The sequence below is a fragment of the Triplophysa dalaica genome, chromosome 10 (assembly GCF_015846415.1).
Source record: "Triplophysa dalaica isolate WHDGS20190420 chromosome 10, ASM1584641v1, whole genome shotgun sequence".
In the NCBI taxonomy this organism is placed as follows: Eukaryota; Metazoa; Chordata; class Actinopteri; order Cypriniformes; family Nemacheilidae; genus Triplophysa; species Triplophysa dalaica.
Window position 1 is genome coordinate 9,094,246 of NC_079551.1, and position 23,542 is coordinate 9,117,787.

Below are 23,542 nucleotides of genomic sequence, written 5' to 3' on the forward strand. Positions count from 1 at the left end.
TCGACGACATTTTGATTTTTTCTCAGTCGTTACAGGAACACACTCAGCACGTCAGACTAGTGCTTCAGAGGCTGTTAGAGAATGGGCTTTTTGTCAAGGCGGAGAAATGCGTTTTTCATGCACAGTCTGTTCCTTTCTTAAAGTACATTGTGTCGTCCGAGGGAGTACGCATGGATCCCGACAAGGTTAAGGCTGTGGTTAATTGGCAAACTCCTGATTCCCGCAAGGCCCTGCAGAGGTTTCTTGGGTTTGCCAATTTCTACCGGCGTTTTATTCGCAATTACAGCCAGCTAGCCGCCCCTCTGACTGCTTTAACCTCAACCAAAACGACGTTCAGGTGGTGTAGCGCGGCTGAGACTGCGTTTTCCAAACTCAAGAGTTGCTTCGTTTCAGCTCCTATTCTCATTGCCCCTGATTCCTCTCGTCAGTTTGTGGTTGAGGTCGACGCGTCAGAGGTGGGGGTTGGTGCGGTTCTGTCACAGCGTTCTTCCGCGGACGGCAAGGTTCACCCTTGCGCGTATTTTTCTCATCGTTTATCCCCTGCCGAGAGTAATTACGACATTGGTAATAGAGAGTTGCTGGCAGTCAAGCTTGCCTTGGAAGAATGGCGTCATTGGTTGGAGGGTGCGGGGAAACCTTTTATCGTCTGGACCGACCATAAGAATCTTGAATACATCAGTTCTGCCAAAAGGTTAAACTCTAGGCAGGCTCGGTGGGCATTATTTTTCGGTCGTTTCCGTTTTTCTATTTCCTACCGTCCAGGTTCCAAGAACGTTAAACCTGACTCTTTGTCCCGTATTTTTGACCAATCTGAACGCCCGCTGTCTCCCGAACCTATCGTGCCTCAGAAGATCGTGTTCTCTACGATGATTTGGGAGATCGAATCGAAGGTTCTAGCCGCCTTAAAAGGGGTAATGCCTCCGCCTGGTTGCCCACCGGGTCGTTTGTTTGTGCCAGAGGATTTAAGGTCCGACCTCATTCGTTGGGGTCATTCTTCCAAGATAGCTTGTCATCCAGGGATTAGTCGATCCATTTTTCTTATTAAACAACGGTTCTGGTGGCACTCTATGGCCCGTGACATACGAAGTTTTGTTTTGGCCTGCTCGGTTTGTGCCGTTTCTAAGACTTCCAATAGACCTCCTGCTGGACTCCTTCAACTGCTGTCAGTTCCATCGAGACCCTGGTCCCATATATCGCTAGATTTCGTTTCGGGACTCCCACCCTCCAAGGGCAACACGGTGGTTTTGACCGTGGTGGACCGGTTCTCGAAGGCAACTCATTTTGTTCCTCTGCCCAAATTGCCAGAGAGACAGCGGTTGCTGTCATCGACCACGTTTTCCGCATTCATGGCCTCCCGGTGGACGTGGTCTCTGACAGGGGGCCTCAGTTTATCTCCAAATTTTGGAAAGAATTTTGTCATTTGTTGGGGGCTACGGTTAGTCTTTCTTCCGGGTACCACCCCCAGAGTAACGGTCAGACGGAGAGGGCTAACCAAGATCTTGAGCGCATGTTGCGGTGTTTGGTATCCCAGAACCCATCCTCATGGAGTCAGCAACTGTCGGTTGTGGAGTACGCGCACAATTCGTTACCAGTGTCGTCTACGGGCCTATCTCCATTTAAGGCTAGTTTAGGTTACCAGCCACCTGTTTTTCAGAGTTTGGAATCCGAAGTCGCGGTCCCTTCTGCCCACGCCTTTGTCCAGAGGTGCGTCCGCACCTGGAGCAAGGCTAGAAGGGCTATCCTCCAGGTGAGGTCACGCACCAAGGCCCAAGCCGATCGCCACCGGTCTAAGCCTCCCGTCTACGTCGTTGGTCAAAGAGTGTGGCTTTCATCCAAGAATATTCCTCTCCGTACCGTTTCTAATAAGCTTGCTCCCAAATTCATTGGCCCATTTACTGTCACCAAAAAGATTAGTCCGGTGGCAGTCCGCCTCAAACTTCCTCCTGCGTACAGGAGAATTCATCCCGTATTTCATGTTTCCAAATTAAAACCTGTTTTTTTTGCTACCATTAATCCGCCTACCCCAGTTCCCCCACCGCCGCGACTCGTAGATGGGGAACCGGTTTATTCGGTAAAACGTATTCTGGACTCTAGGCGGAGGGGACGCGGATTTCAATACTTGGTGGACTGGGAGGGTTACGGTCCTGAGGAGAGGAGTTGCGTTCCTGCCAGGGACATATTGGATCATTCACTTATTGATGATTACAATCAACAGGTAAGTTCCCCGGGAAGCGCCAAGCGGCGTTCCTAGGGGAAGGGGTACTGTCACGGTTCATGGATCCGTGTGTTCATTCCTGCTTGTTTGCCTTATGTTCTGTGTACTGATTAGTGTTCCCTTGGCAGCCTGGGTGCTAATTAGCAATCAGCTTGGCGGCACCTGTAGTGCATTGCCGGCTGCCTATATCTGCCCTGCTATCCCTAAACTCCTTGTCAGATCGTTGTGACTCTTGCTCTGTGTTCACCCTTAGTCTCTTGTCGGATCTGTCCAGGAGTAGTGGATATTATCTTTCTTGCTGAGGACTACCAGTGGAGATTATCATTCTTGCTGAGGACTACCAGTAGCCGTTGGGTTCTTCGGGACGGTTGGACTAGATCTGTATATGATCGGAGATCAGCATCTAGACACTACTCACTTTGGTTTCCTCCTATTATTGTCCTGTCTTTGCTCTCATTATAGCATTAAATCTGTTTACACTTGCGATTGGATCTTGTGTTCTCTCGGCCGTGACAATTTCTCCTCGAGAAGCTGCGCAAGCCTCAAAAGTCCGAAACTGTCTTATTCGTTTTTTCATATTCGTCATTTGGTGGCTCTCAATTGTCAAAAACAACCCTCAAAATAATTGCTACGGATGCGAAAAATGCAGAAAATTGAACCATCAGAATTAATTTTTATGACGGGCGGAAGTTTCAGAGATTGCAAACATATAAAACCTGAGGTCCTATTTAGTTATATATATATAGCCTATATATATATATATAAAACGAATAAACTAGTCAGAATATAGGCTACAGCTAAAGCTTTCCTTTAGTTTTTGTGAAATACACGCAGCCACGCACACAAAAAAACATTTTTAAATACATTTATGTTGTTAATAAATAAAAAACACTAAATTGTTGTAACAGCAATATCTCCAAGTTTTGTTTTTCACTGTAAAAATGTAATGATTTGCCAATGCAAAGAGAGTACCGCCACCTTTTCCCCCACTTCAAGCACTGCTTATAACACAAACAAATCATCCTCCTGGCGACTTGTTTTTGTCAATGTGACAAATCCAGCGAATTTTACTGTTGTTTTTGGAGACTTTTGTGGTGTTTGGAGACTCGAAAGCACGAGTCACTCTGCAGTTAGGCCTACTGTTCACAACAAGCGGGTGCTGCCGTTAGCCCCTCTCCCGTCCAAAAGCACTTCAAGGCGGTCAGACTCTCAGTAGCCTCACGCAGCACTCAGAGCAGAGAGGAGACACACACCCCTCCGCGTCCAGGCTGCAAATGAATCGCGCATGCGCATGGCCGCCGCCGTTCCCGCCCTAGCTTGCAGAGCGGGTTGTAAATGTAAATGTTCACTCACTCAAAATACAAAAATAAATAACTGCGATTTAAATTGACTCAAGACATAGCTCTCCATTCACTCTAGTCTAGTCTCTTGCCAAGTTCACTTGTGCCAGCTCTCGCTAGTCTGTTATCAATCTCGATTTACATAGGCCTTTACTACAAAACCCCAACAGTCTTTTTAAAGACTAAACCCACAAACATTTTTGTTAAAGATTAGATCAAATCTCAGCCCTTGCCAGTATTTTTTTTTAACTGCTAGGCAGTAGCTACACTTAGCTAAAACAACCCACACGACTAAGACACACACACACACACACTACAATCTTTAAGTATTCAAATAAAATCTGAATTGTCTGCAAAATAATTATTTTGTTCGTTTAATTAAAGATCGTCCCTAAGTCCCGATTGATTAGCCCCTGAAACGTCTCTCAACACAGCCACACACACAGTTACATATTGCCTAAACTTTATTTAAAACACATAACAAAAATGGAGAAATTTCTTGTGCGGACCAACAAGCCAACCGACGCACCACCAGCTGCAAAAAAGCTTAGAAGGTACGATGAAGCATACCTGCAGTTTGGGTTTACAGTTACGGCTGATCTGAGACCTCAGTGTGTCGTGTGTGCCGAGGTGCTGGCAAACGACAGTATGAAGCCCTGCAAATTAAAAAGGCACCTCGAAACAAAGCATCCTGGCATTAAAAATAAGCCAGCTGAATATTTTAAAAGAAAGCTTGATGGCCTCCATCAGCAACAGGCAACCATTTTAGTGCACAGCACTGTGTCTAAACAGTGTTTGGAGGCATCGTATGTAGTGGCCAAAAGAATCGGTAAACTGGGTAAACCGCATACAATCGCAGAGACTCTCATTTTGCCGGCAGCGCAAGACATGTGCAGAATAATGATAGGCGATAGTGCAGCAGCCAAACTCGGTGCAGTACCACTGTCCAATGACACAGTCGCTAGGAGAATTGTAGACATGTCCAATGATATCAGAGAGCAACTGATCGAGTTTGTAAAAAAGAGTCCTTACTACGCGCTGCAGCTGGACGAATCCACTGATATTGCTGGGCAGGCACAGCTCCTCACCTATGTCAGGTATCTACGGGACAAGGCGATTGAGGAGGATGTACTGTTTTGCCGGCCTCTTCAGTTGCACACTACAGGAGAAGCCATTTTCAATGTCCTTAATATTTTTATCCTTGAAAATGGTTTGGCTTGGGACCGATGCGTTGGCCTATGCACGGATGGTGCGCAAGCAATGACGGGGCGTGAGCGTGGCCTAGCTGCTCGAGTTCAGCAAGTAGCTCCACTTGTGAAATGGACACATTGCATGGTCCATCGCGAAGCACTAGCTGCTAAAAAAATGCCGGTTCTTTTTGACTCCGTGCTGAACCAATCCGTGAAAATGATAAATCTTATCAAATCACGGCTGTTAAACTCTCGCTTGTTTGGGGTCCTCTGCCAGGAGATGGGGTCAGGGCACGAACAGCTGCTTCTGCACACTGAAGTTCGCTGGCTCTCCAGGGGGCGGGTGCTACAGCGGTTGTATGAGCTTCGAGAGGAGGTGAAGTGGTTTTTGACAGAAATCAAATCAGATCTGGCGAAGCATCTGGATGACACTATGTGGCTTGCGTCTCTGTCCTATTTGGTCGATATATTTGACCGCTTGAATGGCCTCAACCTGTCTTTGCAAGGCCGCGGAACTCATATTTTGATCCTTGCACACAAAGTGCACGCCTTCACACAAAAACTAGACCTCTGGCATGGCCGCATCAGTCAAGGGAACTGCGACATGTTTCCCAGCCTTGCAGACTTTATCACTGATGCAGGCACGTCACACGATTTCTCATCCCTATTTCAATCAGCGTCTGAGCACCTGTCAGCAATGAGAAAACAATTTGCGACGTACTTTAAAGAGGATTATCGCTCTTTTGCGTGGGTTCGAGATCCGTTTGTGTGCACAGCAAACAAGCTATCAATTGATATGCAGGAACAGCTTATTGAGCTGAAGAGTGACAGTAGACTGAAGGAACTCTTTAACTCCTGCCCTCTTTCGTCATTCTGGGCAGCATTGATGCAGGAATATCCTGAACTCTGTGACGTCGCCATGAAGATTCTCCTTCCTTTCGCGTCGACATATCTGTGTGAGGCAGGATTCTCAAAAATGACTGCACTCAAAACGAAATACCGCAATCGTGCACAAATCGAGGATGATCTGAGACTATGTTTATCAAACATTGAGCCAAGAATTGGGGATCTTTGCAAGGCAAAGCAGGCTCAGGTCTCGCATTAACATCACGTACCTGCAAGCTTCTGTTACAAAATGCAGATGATACCTACTATTAGGCCTAGTAATAATAACCATAATAAAGCATACATTAATATCAGAGGTCTGGTGCAAATTCCCAATTATAGCAATAGCCTAGTAATGATAATAGGCCTATACTGATGATAATAATAATAATAACAACAACAACAACAATAAAGCATTTAACCTCATATAATTATATAGCAATAGCCTAGTAATGATGATAGGCGTACTACTACTCATAATAATAATAATAATGTCTGCAAGCTCACATTAGAAGTCTGGTTCTACTGCCAATTATAACAATAGCCTAGTAATGATAATAGGCCTACCTACAGCTACTGATGATAATAATAATAATAATGTGGGCCTAAAGATAATAGCCGGCCGGCCATCCATCCTTCCATCCATCCAAGGTTGTGTGGTGTGGGGGGGGGGGGGGGGCGCTGGGGCCCCAACTGCAATGAAGCAGCTTTGGGGGGCCCAGCTTGCAAAAGGTTGAGAACCCCTGCTTTAAATTAATGCGAAATTATGTGTTTTATCATATACAGTACGTATCAAATATTTACCACTTTCATTTAAGACACATCACATTTGACTTTATTTGACACTAATCAACAGGAAAATACTACTTTGTCACAGTTTATTAGTTACTTTATAAATAACATTATTTGATTCTGTCTCCTTATACATCAATATTTAACAAATGTACCTTTTACTACGGACTTTTAATAAGTCGAAGTTAGAAAACAGCAGAAACTCTGCCTTTGTGATAGGTCTCAAATCTTGCTGAAGATAGCATGTCTTCATCATTAATTCATCTATCGTGATAATTAAGCACCTATTCTTTTTCCGGAATGAATTCAAATAATACTGAAAAGCCAGAAGAAATAAAGTAGAAATATTTTATTGCCAGTCTTTACAAAAACTGATATAAATATTCCGAACTAAAATGTAAAAAACTATCATCAGTCTTTATTAAGAGTTGCTCTGCATTGGAGAAATATCATCAAAGTAGTCGTCTGCAAAGCGCAGCATCTGCTGTAGAGCAGTGAGAAGCAGAACATCACAGCTGAGGAAAAGCTCCAGCTCCTGACTGTAGTTCTTCACGGGTAACACACAAGACACAGGAACACCCAGCCGAGAGCTGACCTCCTGTACCTGTAGAGTCAATCCAAATCTCTCAGTTCATCCGTCACATCAACACTCCATATCACGCAGTTTCATCTCTGTAACATCTCACCTTTGTCTTAATGTAGGAACTGATGTAAACCTTTTCAAGATCCTCCTCCACCAGAGGACACGCTTCGTCTACTTTAGTCATCAAGACGATCTGAGGAACAGCTGAAATTATGTCGATTTTAGACATCAGGTGTTGATCTTCAATAAACCAGTTAAACCACAGAAAACTTACGTAGTAAATTTAGCTTTCTGCGTAAAACAGCGAGTTTTTCCTCCAGTTTGCTGGACATGAGAGAGATTTTGGTGGCATCTATCACATACATCACACAGTGGATCTTCTGCTCCAGAGATGTAGATCTGGAGAACGTTTGCTCATTCAGTCGATACGGTGCAACCGGATTAAACTGAAGTAAGAGAAAACACAGAAATGTGTGATGAGCATAAATCAAACCTGCTAAGAATAGGACGCTTCACCAAAACAAGAAAACTTACCGTGTATCGGTCTGGAATGAGACCTTGGAGAATGCTGCCGATGTCTTCGATATCCAGACCTGCACCCGCCTGCTCCTCAAGTCCCATAGTGTCACACAACACAAATGGTAGCGGCTTTCCCTCACGACCATCTTTCACTTGGTATGTCCGAAACTATCAAGGAATTTTTGGGGGACTATTGTTCCATAGGATGTGGTGTATCTAGCTAAAACATGAGCAATGAAAACTAGTGCCGTTGTTTTACCTGTGTGGTGAGACTGGTGCTTGAAGATCCTGCCATGGCTTTGTTGGTCACATGACCGGTGAAGATGGAGTTGATGGAGTTAAAAAAACTGGATTTTCCAGCACCTACGGGACCGATCATTAGGATTCGAACCCGTTTCACTGAGGCATCCAGGGGTTTATAGTTCTTGATCAATTCCACAAGCTCTCCTCTTCGTCTAATAAACACGTCAAATTTATCGTTTTTTTAAAACAATGTGAAATTAGCAACAGGTAGGAAAAAGTGGACACCTACCTAGTTGTCCACAGCATGTTCCTCCACTGTTTCTCTCCAAAACTGACCAGAGAGACTGGGAAATATATAAAAAAAAAGCTTTTTAGCATTAAAAAGATGTATTATAAGTTAGTGCCACTGCATTAAAAACAAAATAAAAATGACTCAATTGTTTCATGCCTGACTTACATTTTTTCACTTTATAAACCTCACATTCACAAAGCTCAGTGTCGTTTCCATACAAAGTCTCAGTACTAAAATTGTATGAATAGCCTTCTTGATTACAAACAAGTGGTTTGTTGTCGTAGCAAAAGTTCAGCTGCTGACCAAAGCTGGGCCCTCCGGAGTCATCGAGACGCGCGTGATGGCCACTGTTTACTTTGATACAGACGGGAATCTTGCCTTGAAAGTTGAACAGAAAAGCCTCCTCATCAGCAATGTACTGCTCACTTTGAGCATATTCTACACTTGTATATCCTCCAAACATGAAGCCAGATTTGTTGTAGGCTACAAGTAAAGTTGGACCCTGACGGTCACAGAGCTGGTGGAAGGTTGAAGCTTGATATCCATGAACAGAAGCTTTGTAGAGAAGAGTCAGATCAACATCACCCAGCAAGGCACAGAACTGGTGTTTCTGTTCATCGGTTAAACTAGAAATGAGGGGAAGCGTTTGCTGAAAAATGCAAAACAGATAAAGACAGTTTCTGACACAAACGGCACGGATTGTACAAAATGACGCATGAATACATTTACACGTTGAGGGTAAAATATTTAAACTTATTAAAATGAACCATGGTTTATTATGGTTTACTAAAACAATGTTTATTCGGTTGACTTATCAGCGTTTGTTTTACTACAAATACTATGAAGATTACTGTAGATAAAACATGGCTGATTTGTGGCTACTACAGTTTTACTGTAGACGGTTTAATCGGATGCAAGCGCTGGACTTAAGATAACTTCCGGTCTGTATTTGATATCACAATTTATTTTAGATTTAATTTATTATATTTTTCTATTATAAAGTAACTTCAATTAATTCAATTAAAACAGTTATTGATTCTTTGCAGAGGTCTAGCGGAAGTTAAGTTTTAATCACTAACGTTTATACGTTTTAAACGTATATAGTTACCATGTTTTGGTTTTTATTTGTGGTAAAACTATACTAAAGTCCAATAAACATGTCATTCGTAATCTTATGGTTCAAACTGCATTGCCCAAATCTTTGAATTAGATATTGGTTATCATACTTCTACCATAATTGCATCTTTCTCTTAAAAGACAACTCGGATTTGGTATATTTCCCACCACAAAGCCGGAAGTAACGTCCGGATTTACAATAACAATGAAGTACTTAGCATCATTAAAACAATAATGTTAGCATTATTTGGTAGCATTAAAACATCACAAGTATTGACAAAAAAACAGCGTCGTTCCACAAATTATTTCTGGGTTGAGGTGGGAAATATGGTAAATCCGAGTTGTCTTGAATGCAGCATTAAGCTACTAGATGAGACCGAAAGGATGCTTCGTGCCTTCAGTTTGTTGGTTTAAGTCCAACCATGAGCAATATAAGAAATGCAAAGTCTGGCCAAACCTATCGCCACAAAGTTGTGGGGCTTTAATCTACATACCTTGTGTGTTATCTCCCCAGCAGACACAGCCCTCCGCCAAGAAGCCTTTTTGGACCGCAGGCCCATGTTCCTATGTCTGTTGTCGAGGTGATACTTCATCGTACTGGTGCCACCGCAATACTTTAACAATGTGTCGCACATGTTGCATCGGACCATATCCTTTTCAAGGACGAAATGATCCCACACGGCGCTCTTTTTAGTTTTAGCCCTCATGTTTTCTGATCCACGAGACCGCAAACCGCGAACACAAAACGCAAACGCGGACCCGTGCCGCTACTTCACGGAACGCCCATTTGAAATAACCACGCCCACTACCAAAGAGCGTCCATAGATAAATTCTCTTTAAACATAGATGTAAAGGCTTGTATTGGTTAGGACTGCCAAATATAACTGTTTTTATTGCTAGATAAATACATAAATTCAATGCGCCAACTAATCAAACGCGTCTGATTGGTTTACACGCTAGAGAGGCTGCTACCTGATTGGTCACTTTTCATAAAGCCCACCTCCACACTACTCCACGCCATAGACAAACCCTACTCATAGTAGGGAAAATATTTAAGATGAAATCTTAGCAAAGAATAAGTGGGCTGTTTATTTTTGACATGTGGAGACAAATTTATTTGTGTTTTGTTCATATACAACAATAGAAAAACAAAAATTCCAACCTTTTAAACTTTCTAGCTTTCAAATTCTAAATATATAGACCTAACACCATACGTGCATTCGTAATAGATTAGTACATTTCAACAATACTCATGCACTCGGTAAACCACACTAAATTACTGAACACTAGTTTGAACGTTTACAACATTTAAAGCAGTTTTAACAAAAAAAAGAGACTAAGCCTTTAGCCCAACACTTTTTACAACGTTTTACTCGATGACACTGACATCATCCAAATAGTCTTCAGCGTAGTTGAGCATCTGCTGTAGAGCAGTGAGAAGCAGAACATCACAGCTGAGGTTGAGCTCCAGCTCCTGACTGTAGTTCTTCACGGGTAACACACAAGACACAGGAACACCCAGCCGAGAGCTGACCTCCTGTACCTGTAGATTCAATCCAAATCTCTCAGTTCATCCGTCACATCAACACTCCATATCAAGCTCTGTAACACCTCACCTTTGTCTTAATGTAGGAACTGACGTAAACTTTTTGAAGATCCTCCTCAACCAGAGGACACGCTTCATCTACTTTAGTCATCAAGATGATTTGAGGAACACCTAAGAATTGTTCAGATTAACTTTTATCCAATCAGATTTTGACAAGTGTTGGTATTACAGTTTAATTTGGTTACTTCATTTACCAAGTGAGTTCACTTTTATGCGAATTGCAGCGAGTTTTTCCTCCAGTTTGCTTGACATGAGGGAGATTTTGGTGGTGTCCATGATGTAAACCACACAATGGATCCTCTCCTGTAGAGAAGCAGGTCTGATGACCTTTTGCTCATTAGGATTCAAAAACGATGCCACCGGATTGAACTGAATCAAGACAATTTACAATAAAGTACATTAATAAACTTAACACGTATGCAACCCCAAATCTAAAATAACACTACATACTTCAAATCAGGAGAAGTGGAAGATCTCTAGGCTCATCTTACTTGATATCGGTCTGGTATGAGACCTTGAAGAATGCTGCTGATGTCTTCAATATCCAGACCTGCACCCGACTGCTCCTCAAGTCCCATAGTGTCACACAACACAAATGGTAACGGCTTTCCCTCACGCCCATCTTTCACTGGATATGTGCGAAACTATCAACCAAAAAAAACCCATTGAGATGTACTGAGGACCAAAGCATGATGTGAAGAAATGTTTAATGCTTCCATACGTGTGTGGTGAGACTGGTGCCAGATGATCCTGCCATGGCTTTGCTGGTCATGCGACCCATGAAGATGGAGTTGATGGAGTTGAAGAAACTGGACTTTCCAGCACCTACAGGACCAATCATGAGGATTCGAACCCGGATCATAGAGGACTCTGGGGGTTTATAGTTCTTGATGCTCTTCAGAAGCTCTTGTTTTTGTCTACAAAAAGCAGTTTAAACTATATAATGAGTGTTTTACACTATTTACTCTTACTTAACACATCATCTGCAATTTACATGTAGTTTAAACCGTGAAATGAGACATTTAACAACATACGCAGCAGTCCACAGAACGTTCCTCCACGGGTTCTGGACATGACCTGCAGAGATTAACATTGAACAAAGACTGATCTCATTATCAATATTTTTGTAATGTTTCGGTTGCAGATATGAATATAAAGTCGAACATTGCTTTTATTATTTACTGTATATCACTGTATGCACAAAAAACTTTTCCTGGTGACTGACTTACGGTGAGTCACTTTGTACACTTCACATTCACTGAGTTCAGTCTCGTCTCCATACAGCGTTGCAGAATCAAAACTGAAAGAACTATTTCTCGTCTGTCCTTTATCACGTAGATATGGTAGATCACTTGCGCAAAAGTACAACTGTTGGCCAAAGTTGGGCCCTTCGGAGTCATCCACACGTGCCACTTTTCCCCTTTTCACTTTGATGGTGATGACAGGTCTAACACCATTAAAAGGAAAGCTGAACAGGAAAGCCTTGTCATCGACAATCTTCCTCCCACTTTGAGCATATTCTACACTAGTATATCCTCCAAAGATGTAGCCATCACAGTTATAAGCTACAAGTAAAGTTGGACCCTGATAGTCACAGCGAACGTGGAAGGCTGAAGCATCAAATTCATGGTCAGAAGCTTTGTAGAGAAGAGTCAGTTCAACATCACCCAGCAAAGCACAGAGCTGCTGTTTTAGTTCATGTGTTAAACAAGACGTAAGGGAAGCCATGTATCTTGAAGAAAAAGGATAAATGTTACAAATACACATTATCATACGCATTTGCAGATTCATCCAACATTTAATAAAATATTGAAATACAGAAATAGCTAGATATATTGGTAGAGGTGTAAAATAATCACTACCACAGCTTAGTCTTTGACCAAAGAAATTGACAGCTGATGGGTAATGAAAGAATTTGTGATGTGTATTATTAGATTGTGTATAGTTTTTAGTAGAAATAAGTTCCATTTTAAATACATAAAAGTGTACTTTTTACGTTCCACCAAATTAATTTTTGATGGTGCACTTTTTAACCAATACTTTTTACCGAAGGCAAGTTGCATTACGCACGTTCTGATACGGTGAGTCCCAACCAGAGATTCTTTGGTCCCAACATCAAGGGTGCGCACTTCGAATGTCGCATTCGTCATTTAAGATTAAAAAAAAACATTTTAAGCCAAAATGTATTCCTCAAAGGACGTATAATCACTGTAGTTTTATTCTTACCTTGAAATGAAACCTTATCTGAAATAAAACCTTAAATAAATAACATAGATGACGTTTGTAGCCTTCATATGCGACCTTCGAAGTGCGCAGCCTTCAAATCATTACATTTAGTCATTTAGCAGACGCTTTTATCAAATGAGGTAAAACTATCAGTGGGACGCGCCAGTCTGATTAACGTTAGCCGGATATGAATCCAAACCAGGGACCAGTTGCATAAACATAGCCGCTTATTTAAGACTGTCTTAACAACTAGTCTCATTGACTAGTTAGATTTTAATTAGACCAAACTACCTTAATATGTGATTGACTTAAAGAACTTATGACCACTTTTGAAGGAAAAAATGGATGACTAACGTTAACGTAAGACTAGTCTAAGCAGTTTATGCAACCGGCCCGTAAGTAACAAAGCAACACCGTTTCATCAACTTAACGTTACATGTCAATTCAGAGTTCAATAAACCAGATTAACATTTGTATAAAATGTAACGTTATATCGAAATATGATAAATGTTTTACGTTTGTCTTACCGTCACAGGACAAAGTCTCTAAGCATGAAACAAATAAATGTGTATCGTTTTTCGTCTTACAGTTCAGGGAATAACGCAAGACATCAAGTCTCCCTGTCTCACTCTTTCTGTCTTCAAGGCTCAAGACACCCTAGCGGTAGGTGAGTGCACTGCATGACATTTGCGCAAATGTAATAAAAATGCCAAGTACTTACAATTAAAGAAAAGGCATGTGTAAAATTAATGACTGTATAAAAGGTAATACATAAGAACAACATTTTTTTGCAAGGTTATTGACCTTTTGTTTGATAACATTGTTTATTTAACATAGCAAAAAAAATACATTTCTGTAAGTGCCATATCTATAGATGCATAGAGAAATGGTTAAAACAGTTTGATTCGATGTAGAAATGAAAACGTATTTATTCCTAGTTAGGCCTTGTATATTAAATGTTGATTTTAATTTCATACATTTCCAACAGAGAGCTCATGCATTACACATTACTCCTCTAAATGTGAGTATCATCATTTACATTTTCAAATCTTTTTTATCCACAGAATAAACAATAACATCAAGCAGCATTTAATGTGTGCGCCCTAAATGGCACCAGCATCATCCAAATAGTCTTCAGCGTAGTTGAGCATCTGCTGTAGAGCAGTGAGAAGCAGAACATCACAGCTGAGGTTGAGCTCCAGCTCCTGACTGTAGTTCTTCACGGGTAACACACAAGACACAGGAACACCCAGCCGAGAGCTGACCTCCTGTACCTGTAGAGTCAATCCAAATCTCTCAGTTCATCCGTCACATCAACACTCCATATCAAGCAGTTTCATCTCTGTAACATCTCACCTTTGTCTTAATGTAGGAACTGATGTACACTTTTTGAAGATCCTCCTCCACCAGAGGACACGCTTCATCTACTTTAGTCATCAAGACGATCTGAGGAACGCCTGAAAGTTGCTCAGATAAGCTTTATGTCAGTTCGAATGTCAATTAAATATAAAAGGACATTATTATAGAACACAGCTGTTTATTCACTTACCAAGTGAGTTCACTTTCTTGCGTATGGCAGCGAGTTTTTCCTCCAGTTTGCTGGACATGAGGGAGACTTTGGTGGCATCCACGATGTAAACCACACAATGAATCCTCTCCTGTAGAGATCTGATGGCCTTTTGCTCATTGGGATGAAATGGTGCCATGGGGTTGAACTAAATAAAGACAATTTACAGTAAAGTACATGCATAAACTTAATATTTATGCATTCCCAGGCCTAGAATATTGAACAAATCTTTGATTTGTACTTCAACTGAACAGAAGTGGAGGATCTTTATGCTCATCTTACTTGATATCGGTCTGGTATGAGACCTTGAAGAATGCTGCTGATGTCTTCAATATCCAGACCTGCACCCGACTGCTCCTCAAGTCCCATAGTGTCACACAACACAAATGGTAACGGCTTTCCCTCACGCCCATCTTTCACTGGAAATGTGCGAAACTAACACCCAAAAAAGATCATTGAGATGTAATGAGAACAAAAGCAGGTCAAGAAGCCATAAAGCAATGTTTAATACCTGTGTGGTGAGACTGGTGCCTGATGATCCCGCCATGGCTTTGTTCGTCATGCGTCTCATGAAGATGGAGTTGATGGAGTTAAAGAAACTTGATTTTCCAGCACCTACAGGACCGATCATTAGGATTCGAACTCGGTTCACGGAGGACTGCAGGGGTTTATAGTTCTTGATGCATTTCATAAGCTCTTGTTTTTGTCTACAAAATGAATTTAACATTACATAATAAGTGATTTTTACTATTACTCAGATTGTTGCATGAAATGGGCAACATGGAGAGAACAACATACTCGACTGTCCACAGAACGTTCCTCCACTGCTTCTCCTTAACCTGATCTGCACTGACCTGAGAGACAACTGAAGGACAAACATTAATGATTGTGAATATACGTTCATTCATTAATTTAAATGTATTATGAATGTTTTCATATTTTTACTGTACACGGGCCACGGCTATGTGTGTATAAAATGCAAGTAGAGAAGTAGAAGAACACCTTTTTTTATGATGACTGACTTACTCCGCGTCACTTTGTAGATCTCACATTCAGCAAGCTGAGTGTCATTTCCATACAGTGTTGCTGGATTAAAATTGAAAGTACCATACAAATATTTGTTATACCCAAATCCTAAACCATTAGATAAAAATGGTCTGTTTTTATAGCAAAAGACCAGAAGATGGCCAAAGTTGGGCCCTCCAGAGTCATCAAGACGTGCGTAACCTCCACTGTTAACTTTTATTGTTGTAGGGTTCCCACCATGCTTAGGCACGTTGAACAGGAAAGCCTTGTCATCAGTAATGTTCTGTCCACTTTGAGTATAATCTACACTAGTATATCCTCCAAAGATGAAGCCTGAGTGGTTGTGGGCTACAAGTAGGGTTGGTCCCTGGTGGTCACAGAGCTGGTGGAAGGCTGAAGCATGATATCCATGAACAGAAGCTTTGTAGAGAAGAGTCAGTTCAACATCACCCAGTAAAGCACGGAGACGCTGTTTTTGCTCTTCAGTTAAAGTAGAAGTGAGGGAAGCCATCCTGAAGAATTAAACAACAGATATGCAAATATATTTGCCATTAGACATTTGCATGTTTTCAAATGTATATATTAAAAATATTATATAATTACATCATTTACATTTATATCATATTGATGGGTGATAACTAAAGTGGCGTAAGTGACATTTCAACAACTTTGCAGAAGAGTCAGAAGAAAAAATGCCATAGTTTCATCTGACTTTGTGTATTGATTTCAATCTTTTACCATAAAGATGTAACAAACATGGATGACAGTGTACTTATTGAACGGTATATAAACATTTGTTCAGAAGAAAAACAAAAGGTTTTTCCTCACTTCATGTGGACTTGCGGTCTCGAATCGAAAACCAACAGAATCACAATTTGCGTGCTTTTGATCGCCGTATTAATATTAAATCGCCAATTTCTTTACGCCGCCACGCGTTTGAATAGCGCCGCACGCCGATCGACTGCAAACGTATTAGCTAATATACATCATGGAACTCAACTCTTTCCTTAAATCGCTATTTTTTGTTAAAGAACGAAGTTATAACTTACTGAATCATTATGAAAAACAAATTCCCTGAAACCCCTGTTTGAACGATCTATTTTTTTCTCTAAATATAAGTTTGAAATAAATTTGTTTGTTTTTTGTATACTCAATTTGCATTTCTTCTTGGATTTATTTATTATTTATGTCAACAATGTGCTGTTTGTTCTGTATACCTTTAAGTTTTGTACATTTAAATTGTCCAATAAAAAAAAGTCTTGGTAACAAATAAGAAAAAAGATTATCTAATAAACATAGCCCCTCATCTTCTAGGTTATGCGCTCTACGGCAAGTCGGAAGCTCGCCTCATCTCAAATCCATGTCAGCGAATGATACATAAAAACCGGCACCTCCTCTCCCAAATAACAACAATGTGACAACAGTGTGCGGCGCGGCGAAGACTGATGAGCGTATGACAGTTAAGTAACGGGAGAGTGATTAGAAAGCACCGCTTGCTCTTTCTGGTTGATGACCTCAGGTCTGTCCCAAATGCACTCTCATGTACCCATGTGGACTCGTGCCTATGCCCTGCTCACACCAAAATCTAAACTATATGGGCGCCGCTGTTCGGAGGATTATATGACTTCGAAATTGACAGCTCGTGACGTGACGGTTCGGTACATTGAGTGCATACAATGCGCCTATTATTGCGAGCATGTGATTCGCCAATTTAGCGTATGTGCATATTAAAGAGCAATTTGTCTCATTAACCTGTCCCCAAACCCTAAACCTAATGTTACCGCGCGTGCATATTAAAACCTCTACCGAAACCCTAAACCTAACAGTATTATTTTAATTATTTCAGGTTTCCTCTTCATGTAAGTTAAAAAATGGCTGCTCTCTACCCAGGTGCACGCAAACATTGGCGTATCATATGCACGCAAAATCGAACTATGTCGTACGTATTACACGATAATGCAATAGCGTGTTATTTTACGCAATTGATCAGACCGTTTTGCCATTTCACCCATAATGTCATTAACGCCCCCCTCTTGTTCTGAAATATATTACTGCTGTTCAACAGCTTAGTGTAATTTTCATGTTTCAGAACCAGAACCAAACTTTGCAGCCAGGTTGTCATAGATTTTTGACTTTTTTATGTTTTTAATCGTTGTTGTCGAGTACACACGATTTGCATATGTTTTAAAAGTACTTTAATACATTACAAGTAAGCTGGTTTCGCCGGAATAGAAACCGAAACAGCACTTTTATCAGTGTTGTTAAAAGATGTGCTCACATTATTAAAATTCTACTTATTTTAAAACGAAATGGCCACTTTCATGGTTTAGCTAAATATGAGACCGACAATAGAATTTGTGTATCTTTTTGCTAATGCTTTTTTAACTATTAACAGTAACGGTAACAAAAAAAATATAGCTTATTTGCCTCATTACAATTTTAAACAGAATAGCCATTTTCAGAATTAAAATGAAAGAATTACAATAAAAGTTAGTCTATAATTTCAACTTTTCTTGGAATGTTAAACCTACATACTAGCTAATATAGCTAATATAAAATGAAAACTATAAAACCCTATAAAACTAATTTATATCGACAGTCTGTCTTACCTTTCACCGTGTAAAGTCTCTATGCATTAATAAAAAAAATATTTTTAACGTACAATAACAGAGTAAGTGGACGTCAAGCAGTTTCCCTCCCTGATGATGGATATGTTGTATTTTATTAACATTGATTATAGAAGAAAAGAAATGGGCGTGCCCAAATGGAAGGGGCGTTAGAGATAACGTGTTTTATCGAAGATTTTAACTATGAAGTGTTTATAAAGTTTTTGTTAGATAAACTTGAACTGAATGATGCCAGTCATCTTGAAGGAAAGATCACGCAACTATACAATGACATTTAAGCATTTGAAGATTTGCAAACTGATTTCTCTTGATTGGATATGCAAACTTATTTCTGTTAGTTGGCAGATTAAAACAACCCATCCAGCACAGGTTCATTTATGACCTATAATATTTGACTGAGGCATCAAAACAACCCAGCATGTAGTGTGTTATGTTTTTACATAGAAATGAACCACTGGCTGTGGTTGAAACAGAAGGAAGCAATATGGGCTGCCAAGTGACCACGTAATGTAATGGTGTTGTAATGGAATGCCAGACGGGACCGGGGGCACTGAACGCACCTTAACATGTGGGTAGTCGTGGCCTAATGGTTAGAGTTTTGGGCTCGTGACCAAAAGGTTGCCAGATCGATTCTCAAGGCTGATGGGGAACAACTGTGGTGCCTTTGAGCTGCAGTGATAGCTGCCCACTGCTTCTGGTGTTTGTGTTCACGACGACTTGCAGTGATGAGCTCATTACTCACTGTATGGGTTAAATGCAGAGGTCACCAAAGCTGACTAATAAGTTACTCTCAGAGGACAGGTCCAGAGGAGGATAATCAAGAACTGGCCAGAAAGAATAAATCCATAATGGACACATGGCTGCCAGATGACCTTGTAACAATGCGACACACACCCAGGGCTGATCAGTCTGCGGTGGGCACACCTTTGGCTGAGGGTGTCTTGTGTTAAAGGGCTGAAACACCCAGGTGAGTCTGAGGTGCACAATTGACGATGTGTCGAATTGATGGGAACCAAACAAAGGCATCTTTCACCCAGCATAATGTAATGAAAGTGGGACACACAACTCTCTCTGAGATGTCTCTATGATAATGGCAAGGAAAGGTAAGTATGCTATGTATTTCTATAATAATTTATCCCCCAAACACAGAGGATGCTTACACAACGAAACCAGTGAAACCTCAGTCCTCTATTCACATTCTTGACTGATTCCCCCTGCATAAGGCGTGGGAAATGTCCTATTGAGGAATTCAAGTGTGCTCTAATAGTGGGATTATAACACCTATAGTCCTATTAACCGAATCTTGTTTTAAAATGTTGATTTTTATATCATACATTGAAAGAAAAAGCTCATGCATTATATTTTACTATTCTGAATATGAGCATCGTCATCTTTCAGCTTACTGAAAACATGCAAACATGTTTTCATAATGCAGACAAAAATAAACAATTACGTCAAAATACATTTAATGATTTTGCTCTAACTGGCATCGACATCATCCAAATAGTCTTCAGCGTAGTTGAGCATCTGCTGTAGAGCAGTGAGAAGCAGAACATCACAGCTGAGGTTGAGCTCCATCTCCTGACTGTAGTTCTTCACGGGTAACACACAAGACACAGGAACACCCAGCCGAGAGCTGACCTCCTGTACCTGTAGAGTCAATCCAAATCTCTCAGTTCATCCGTCACATCAACACTCCATATCAAGCAGTTTCATCTCTGTAACATCTCACCTTTGTCTTAATGTAGGAACTGATGTAAACCTTTTCAAGATCCTCCTCCACCAGAGGACACGCTTCATCTACTTTAGTCATCAAGACGATCTGAGGAACGCCTGCAAGTTGTTCAGATAAGCTTTATGTCCGTTTAAATAAATATATCGGAAATTATTATAGAACACAGCTGTTTATTCACTTACCAAGTGAGTTCACTTTTTTGCGTATGGCAGCGAGTTTTTCCTCCAGTTTGCTGGACATGAGGGAGACTTTGGTGGTGTCCATGATGTAAACCACACAATGAATCCTCTCCTGTAGAGGTGCAGATCTAGACGCCTTTTGCTCGTTAGGATGAAATGCTGCAACCGGATTGAACTTAATAAAGACAATTCACAGTAAAGTACATTAATGAACTTAATAATGATGCATTCCTAGGCCTAGAATATTAAACACATCTTTGATTCACATCGCAACTAGAGCATTTGAATAGAAGTTAATGATCTTATTATTCTCATCTTACTTGATATCGGTCTGGTATGAGACCTTGAAGAATGCTGCTGATGTCTTCAATATCCAGACCTGCACCCGACTGCTCCTCAAGTCCCATAGTGTCACACAACACAAATGGTAACGGCTTTCCCTCACGGCCATCTTTCACTGGATATGTGCGAAACTATCAACAAAAAAAATAATTTATTTTATTTAGAGCAAAGCAGGGTGTGAAGTAATGTTAATGCTTTTCAAATTACCTGTGTGGTGAGACTGGTGCCTGATGATCCCGCCATGGCTTTGCTGGTCATGCGACCCATAAAGATGGAGTTGATGGAGTTGAAGAAACTGGATTTTCCAGCACCTACAGGACCAATCGTTAGGATTCGGATACGGTTCACTGAGGACTCCAGGGGTTTGTAGTTCCTGATGCTCTTCATAAGCTCTTGTTTTTGTCTACAACAGCAGTTAATGCTATAATATTATTATTTAGCATTTTTACTTTCACGTAAACATCATCTTTAATGCAGTTAATATTGAAATTATAAAATAATTACAAAATAAACGTACAAACATACTTTTCATTCCACAGAACATTCCTCCATGGCTTATCCGCAACCTGAGAGACAGCTGGAGAAGTAAAAAAAGACGACTGAACAATATTTTCTAATATTATTTGATCATTTACTATACACAACTATATGTTTGTGTATAAAGTGCAAGTAGTAATAAGCACTTTTGATTGGATTATTGACTTACTCTGTGTCACTTTGTAGACCTCACATTCACTCAGTTGAGTGTCGTTTCCATACAGTGTTGAAGGATTCAAACTAAAAGAACCTGATCGATAAACTTGATAATATATAGTTGGTTGGCTGTTATAGCAAAATAACAGCTGTTGGCCAAAGTTGGGCCCTTCTGAGTCATCAAGACGTGCGTAACATCCACTGTTAACTTTAATGGTTAAAGGGTTCCCACCATGCTTAGTAACGTTGAACAGGAAAGCCTTGTCATCAGTAATCCACTGTCCACTTTGAGTATAATCTACACTAGTATATCCTCCAAAGACGTAGCTTGAGTAGTTGTAAGCTACAACTAAAGTTGGTCCCTGGCGGTCACAGCGCTGGTGGAAGGCTGAAGCATCATATCCATGAACAGAAGCTTTGTAGAGAAGAGTCAGCTCAACATCACCCAGTAAAGCACAGAGCTGCTGTTTTTGTTCATTAGATAAGTTAGAAATTAGGTTAGCCATGCTGAGGCTATCGGTATATTTTCTTATATGTATCTGCTGAAAAAAAAGAAATGAAAGTATAATTTCAATGCTTTTCATACCAGACATTCACATTTGTACAGTCATATCATTGTTACCAGAATATAAAAGGACAATAAAGGACAGTTCACCCCCCAAAAGAAATTCTGTCATCATTTCTTCACCTTCGAATTGTTCCAAATCTGTATAAATGTCCTTGTTCTGATGAACCAAGAGAAAGATATTTGGAAGAATGCTTGTGACCAAACAGTTCTAGCCACCATTGACTATAGTATAAAATATAAATATATAACCCTGGACAACAAAACCAGTTTAATGGGTACATTTTTCGAAATTGACATCCTTACATAATCTGAATAAGCTGAATAAATAAGCTTTATAAGAAGAGTTATAAGAATAGGACAATATCTGGCTAAGATGCACCCGTTTAAAACTCTGGACTCTGAGAGTGCCAAAAATCTAAATATTGAAAAAATTGCCTTAAGGACATCCACTCACAAAAATAAAGGTTTTATATATTTAAGGTAGGAAATTTACAAAATATCTTCATCGAACATGATCTTTACTTAATACATAATGATTTCTTGCATAAAAGAAAAATTTATATTTTTGACCTATACAATGTATTCACTAAAAATGTTCTTGTGCTCCTTAAAACTGGTTTTGTGATCCAGGGTCACATATATATATTTAGATGTATTTATAAAACCATATATATATATATATATATATATATATATCAAAAACTGTGTGCACCTTCCCCCCAGCAACTACTATCACCCGAGGGAAGGTTCCCACCTATATGGTGCTTTCAAGTAGGGAATAACAAACAATTTGCTAAATGGCTCAATTACCATTGTAATTTTTCCTACTATGGTAGTCAATGACGGCCAAAAACTGTTTGGTTCCAAGCATTCTTCCAAGTATCTTTCTCTGTGTATACATGTTTGCAACAACTAGAGAGTGAGTAATTCATGGCAAAATGTTCATTTTGCGGTGTACTGTCCCTTTAACAAGTCATAATGTATATTATTTACGTGTGAAATAATTGCCACCCTGACATAAAGCTTTTAGTTTTTGATAATAGCTTTGATAATAAACACTAAATATACATAAATAAAAGCAATAAATGTGAAATGTATCACTGCTAACGAACTTAAGTGTAACAATTTCAGGACACATGTTGCATATTAGACAGCTGGTGTGTCCTATTATGGATAGAATTAAATGTACTTATTATCTCTATTATTATTTTGATGCTCTGTTTAAGTAACAGAAACTAATCTGTTTAGCCTGAAATGAAACCGAAACCAGTGCGAGTACGAGTGTTTGATCGCCGATATTCAGTCACAGTTTGTTTTAAATATTACTTTTTGCCTCATTACAATTTCTGAAACGGGAAAGCTACTTTCACAATAAAAATCATAATAAAACATTTTAATATAATGAAATGTACAAAATTTGTGTATAATTTCATATCACACAAAATCGAAAAACACTTTCTTAGAATGTTTTACTAAATATTTATATCGACAGTCTGTCTTACCTTTCGCATTGTAAGATCTCTTTACATAAATTAATGACAAGTTGTCACGTTCAGGAACAGAGCAAAAGAACGTCAAGCAGTCCTTGTTTCTCCCACAGTGAGGTGGTGGTGGATGAACGCTACCTAGATGTTTTGTTCAGGGCCTTCTAGCGGCAAAAGAATGTACTGCAGGATATTGAATTAGCAATAAATGTTTAAAATAATATACAGAAACAAAACTGAAATTTAATGCTTTACGAAAAAAGAAGATATTTTACTCACAAAATTGACAGGCCAACGAAACGATATTATACGTA

At 40.1% G+C, this 23,542-nt stretch overlaps 5 protein-coding genes across 13 annotated transcripts; 1 reads left to right on the forward strand and 4 right to left on the reverse strand.

Annotated features, from left to right (window-relative positions):
- The first annotated feature begins 3,961 nt into the window (after window positions 1-3,961).
- On the forward strand, window positions 3,962-6,291 carry LOC130430156 (zinc finger BED domain-containing protein 5-like). The gene has a single exon (XM_056759139.1). It carries the CDS (start codon window positions 4,042-4,044, stop codon window positions 5,848-5,850), a length of 1,809 nt encoding a protein of 602 aa, XP_056615117.1. The 5' UTR covers window positions 3,962-4,041; the 3' UTR covers window positions 5,851-6,291.
- Window positions 6,292-6,756: 465 nt separating this feature from the next.
- LOC130430157 (interferon-induced protein 44-like) lies at window positions 6,757-10,040 on the reverse strand. 3 transcript variants are annotated; one of them, XM_056759140.1, is made up of 8 exons: window positions 9,670-10,040; window positions 8,225-8,708; window positions 8,057-8,111; window positions 7,784-7,979; window positions 7,540-7,692; window positions 7,280-7,451; window positions 7,109-7,209; window positions 6,757-7,026 (listed from the first exon to the last, which is right to left on the reverse strand). In XM_056759140.1, the coding sequence occupies exons 1-8, from the start codon at window positions 9,880-9,882 to the stop codon at window positions 6,844-6,846; spliced, it is 1,557 nt and encodes a 518-aa protein (XP_056615118.1). In that variant the 5' UTR covers window positions 9,883-10,040; the 3' UTR covers window positions 6,757-6,843. The 3 variants fall into 3 exon arrangements, 2 of the variants coding, with proteins under 2 accessions (XP_056615118.1, XP_056615119.1); XM_056759141.1 differs by having other exon boundaries at window positions 8,225-8,685; window positions 9,670-9,790; XR_008907740.1 differs by having other exon boundaries at window positions 6,889-7,026; window positions 7,109-7,198.
- A 299-nt stretch (window positions 10,041-10,339) lies between these two features.
- LOC130430507 (interferon-induced protein 44-like) lies at window positions 10,340-13,657 on the reverse strand. Its single transcript, XM_056759628.1, has 8 exons — window positions 13,535-13,657; window positions 12,011-12,513; window positions 11,816-11,858; window positions 11,503-11,698; window positions 11,273-11,425; window positions 10,976-11,150; window positions 10,792-10,892; window positions 10,340-10,718 (listed from the first exon to the last, which is right to left on the reverse strand). The coding sequence occupies exons 2-8, from the start codon at window positions 12,507-12,509 to the stop codon at window positions 10,545-10,547; spliced, it is 1,341 nt and encodes a 446-aa protein (XP_056615606.1). The 5' UTR covers window positions 12,510-12,513; window positions 13,535-13,657; the 3' UTR covers window positions 10,340-10,544.
- Window positions 13,658-13,835: 178 nt separating this feature from the next.
- On the reverse strand, window positions 13,836-19,390 carry LOC130430504 (interferon-induced protein 44-like). 6 transcript variants are annotated; one of them, XM_056759625.1, is made up of 8 exons: window positions 18,788-19,390; window positions 15,601-16,112; window positions 15,373-15,439; window positions 15,086-15,281; window positions 14,857-15,009; window positions 14,557-14,722; window positions 14,364-14,464; window positions 13,836-14,281 (listed from the first exon to the last, which is right to left on the reverse strand). In XM_056759625.1, the coding sequence occupies exons 1-8, from the start codon at window positions 18,793-18,795 to the stop codon at window positions 14,111-14,113; spliced, it is 1,374 nt and encodes a 457-aa protein (XP_056615603.1). In that variant the 5' UTR covers window positions 18,796-19,390; the 3' UTR covers window positions 13,836-14,110. The 6 variants fall into 6 exon arrangements, with proteins under 6 accessions (XP_056615603.1, XP_056615597.1, XP_056615600.1 ...); XM_056759619.1 differs by having other exon boundaries at window positions 15,577-16,112; XM_056759622.1 differs by lacking the exon at window positions 18,788-19,390 and adding an exon at window positions 18,263-18,324 and having other exon boundaries at window positions 15,577-16,112.
- Window positions 19,391-19,567: 177 nt separating this feature from the next.
- LOC130430506 (interferon-induced protein 44-like) lies at window positions 19,568-23,365 on the reverse strand. 2 transcript variants are annotated; one of them, XM_056759626.1, is made up of 8 exons: window positions 23,247-23,365; window positions 21,190-21,718; window positions 21,009-21,060; window positions 20,691-20,886; window positions 20,462-20,614; window positions 20,145-20,316; window positions 19,960-20,060; window positions 19,568-19,877 (listed from the first exon to the last, which is right to left on the reverse strand). In XM_056759626.1, the coding sequence occupies exons 1-8, from the start codon at window positions 23,253-23,255 to the stop codon at window positions 19,707-19,709; spliced, it is 1,383 nt and encodes a 460-aa protein (XP_056615604.1). In that variant the 5' UTR covers window positions 23,256-23,365; the 3' UTR covers window positions 19,568-19,706. The 2 variants fall into 2 exon arrangements, with proteins under 2 accessions (XP_056615604.1, XP_056615605.1); XM_056759627.1 differs by having other exon boundaries at window positions 21,190-21,715; window positions 23,247-23,364.
- Between the last annotated feature and the right edge of the window lie 177 nt (window positions 23,366-23,542).

Excerpts from the sequence above, each read along its gene's own strand:
- LOC130430156 (XM_056759139.1), top strand. The coding sequence starts at position 4,042 with ATGGAGAAATTTCTTGTGCGGACCAACAAGCCAACCGACGCACCACCA.
- LOC130430157 (XM_056759140.1), bottom strand. The coding sequence starts at position 9,882 with ATGAGGGCTAAAACTAAAAAGAGCGCCGTGTGGGATCATTTCGTCCTT. Across the intron at positions 8,709-9,669 it reads CTGGGGAGATAACACACAAG|CAAACGCTTCCCCTCATTTC; the intron begins GTATGTAGATTA and ends TGCATTTTTCAG. Across the intron at positions 7,027-7,108 it reads GTTCCTACATTAAGACAAAG|GTACAGGAGGTCAGCTCTCG; the intron begins GTGAGATGTTAC and ends TTGACTCTACAG.
- LOC130430507 (XM_056759628.1), bottom strand. The coding sequence starts at position 12,509 with ATGGCTTCCCTTACGTCTTGTTTAACACATGAACTAAAACAGCAGCTC. Across the intron at positions 11,426-11,502 it reads GCACCAGTCTCACCACACAC|TTTCGCACATATCCAGTGAA; the intron begins GTATGGAAGCAT and ends TTTGGTTGATAG. Across the intron at positions 10,719-10,791 it reads GTTCCTACATTAAGACAAAG|GTACAGGAGGTCAGCTCTCG; the intron begins GTGAGGTGTTAC and ends TTGAATCTACAG.
- LOC130430504 (XM_056759619.1), bottom strand. Across the intron at positions 14,723-14,856 it reads TCATACCAGACCGATATCAA|TTCAACCCCATGGCACCATT; the intron begins GTAAGATGAGCA and ends GTCTTTATTTAG. Across the intron at positions 14,282-14,363 it reads GTTCCTACATTAAGACAAAG|GTACAGGAGGTCAGCTCTCG; the intron begins GTGAGATGTTAC and ends TTGACTCTACAG.
- LOC130430506 (XM_056759626.1), bottom strand. Across the intron at positions 20,887-21,008 it reads AATGTTCTGTGGAATGAAAA|ACAAAAACAAGAGCTTATGA; the intron begins GTATGTTTGTAC and ends CTGCTGTTGTAG. Across the intron at positions 20,061-20,144 it reads CAAAAAAGTGAACTCACTTG|GCGTTCCTCAGATCGTCTTG; the intron begins GTAAGTGAATAA and ends AACAACTTGCAG.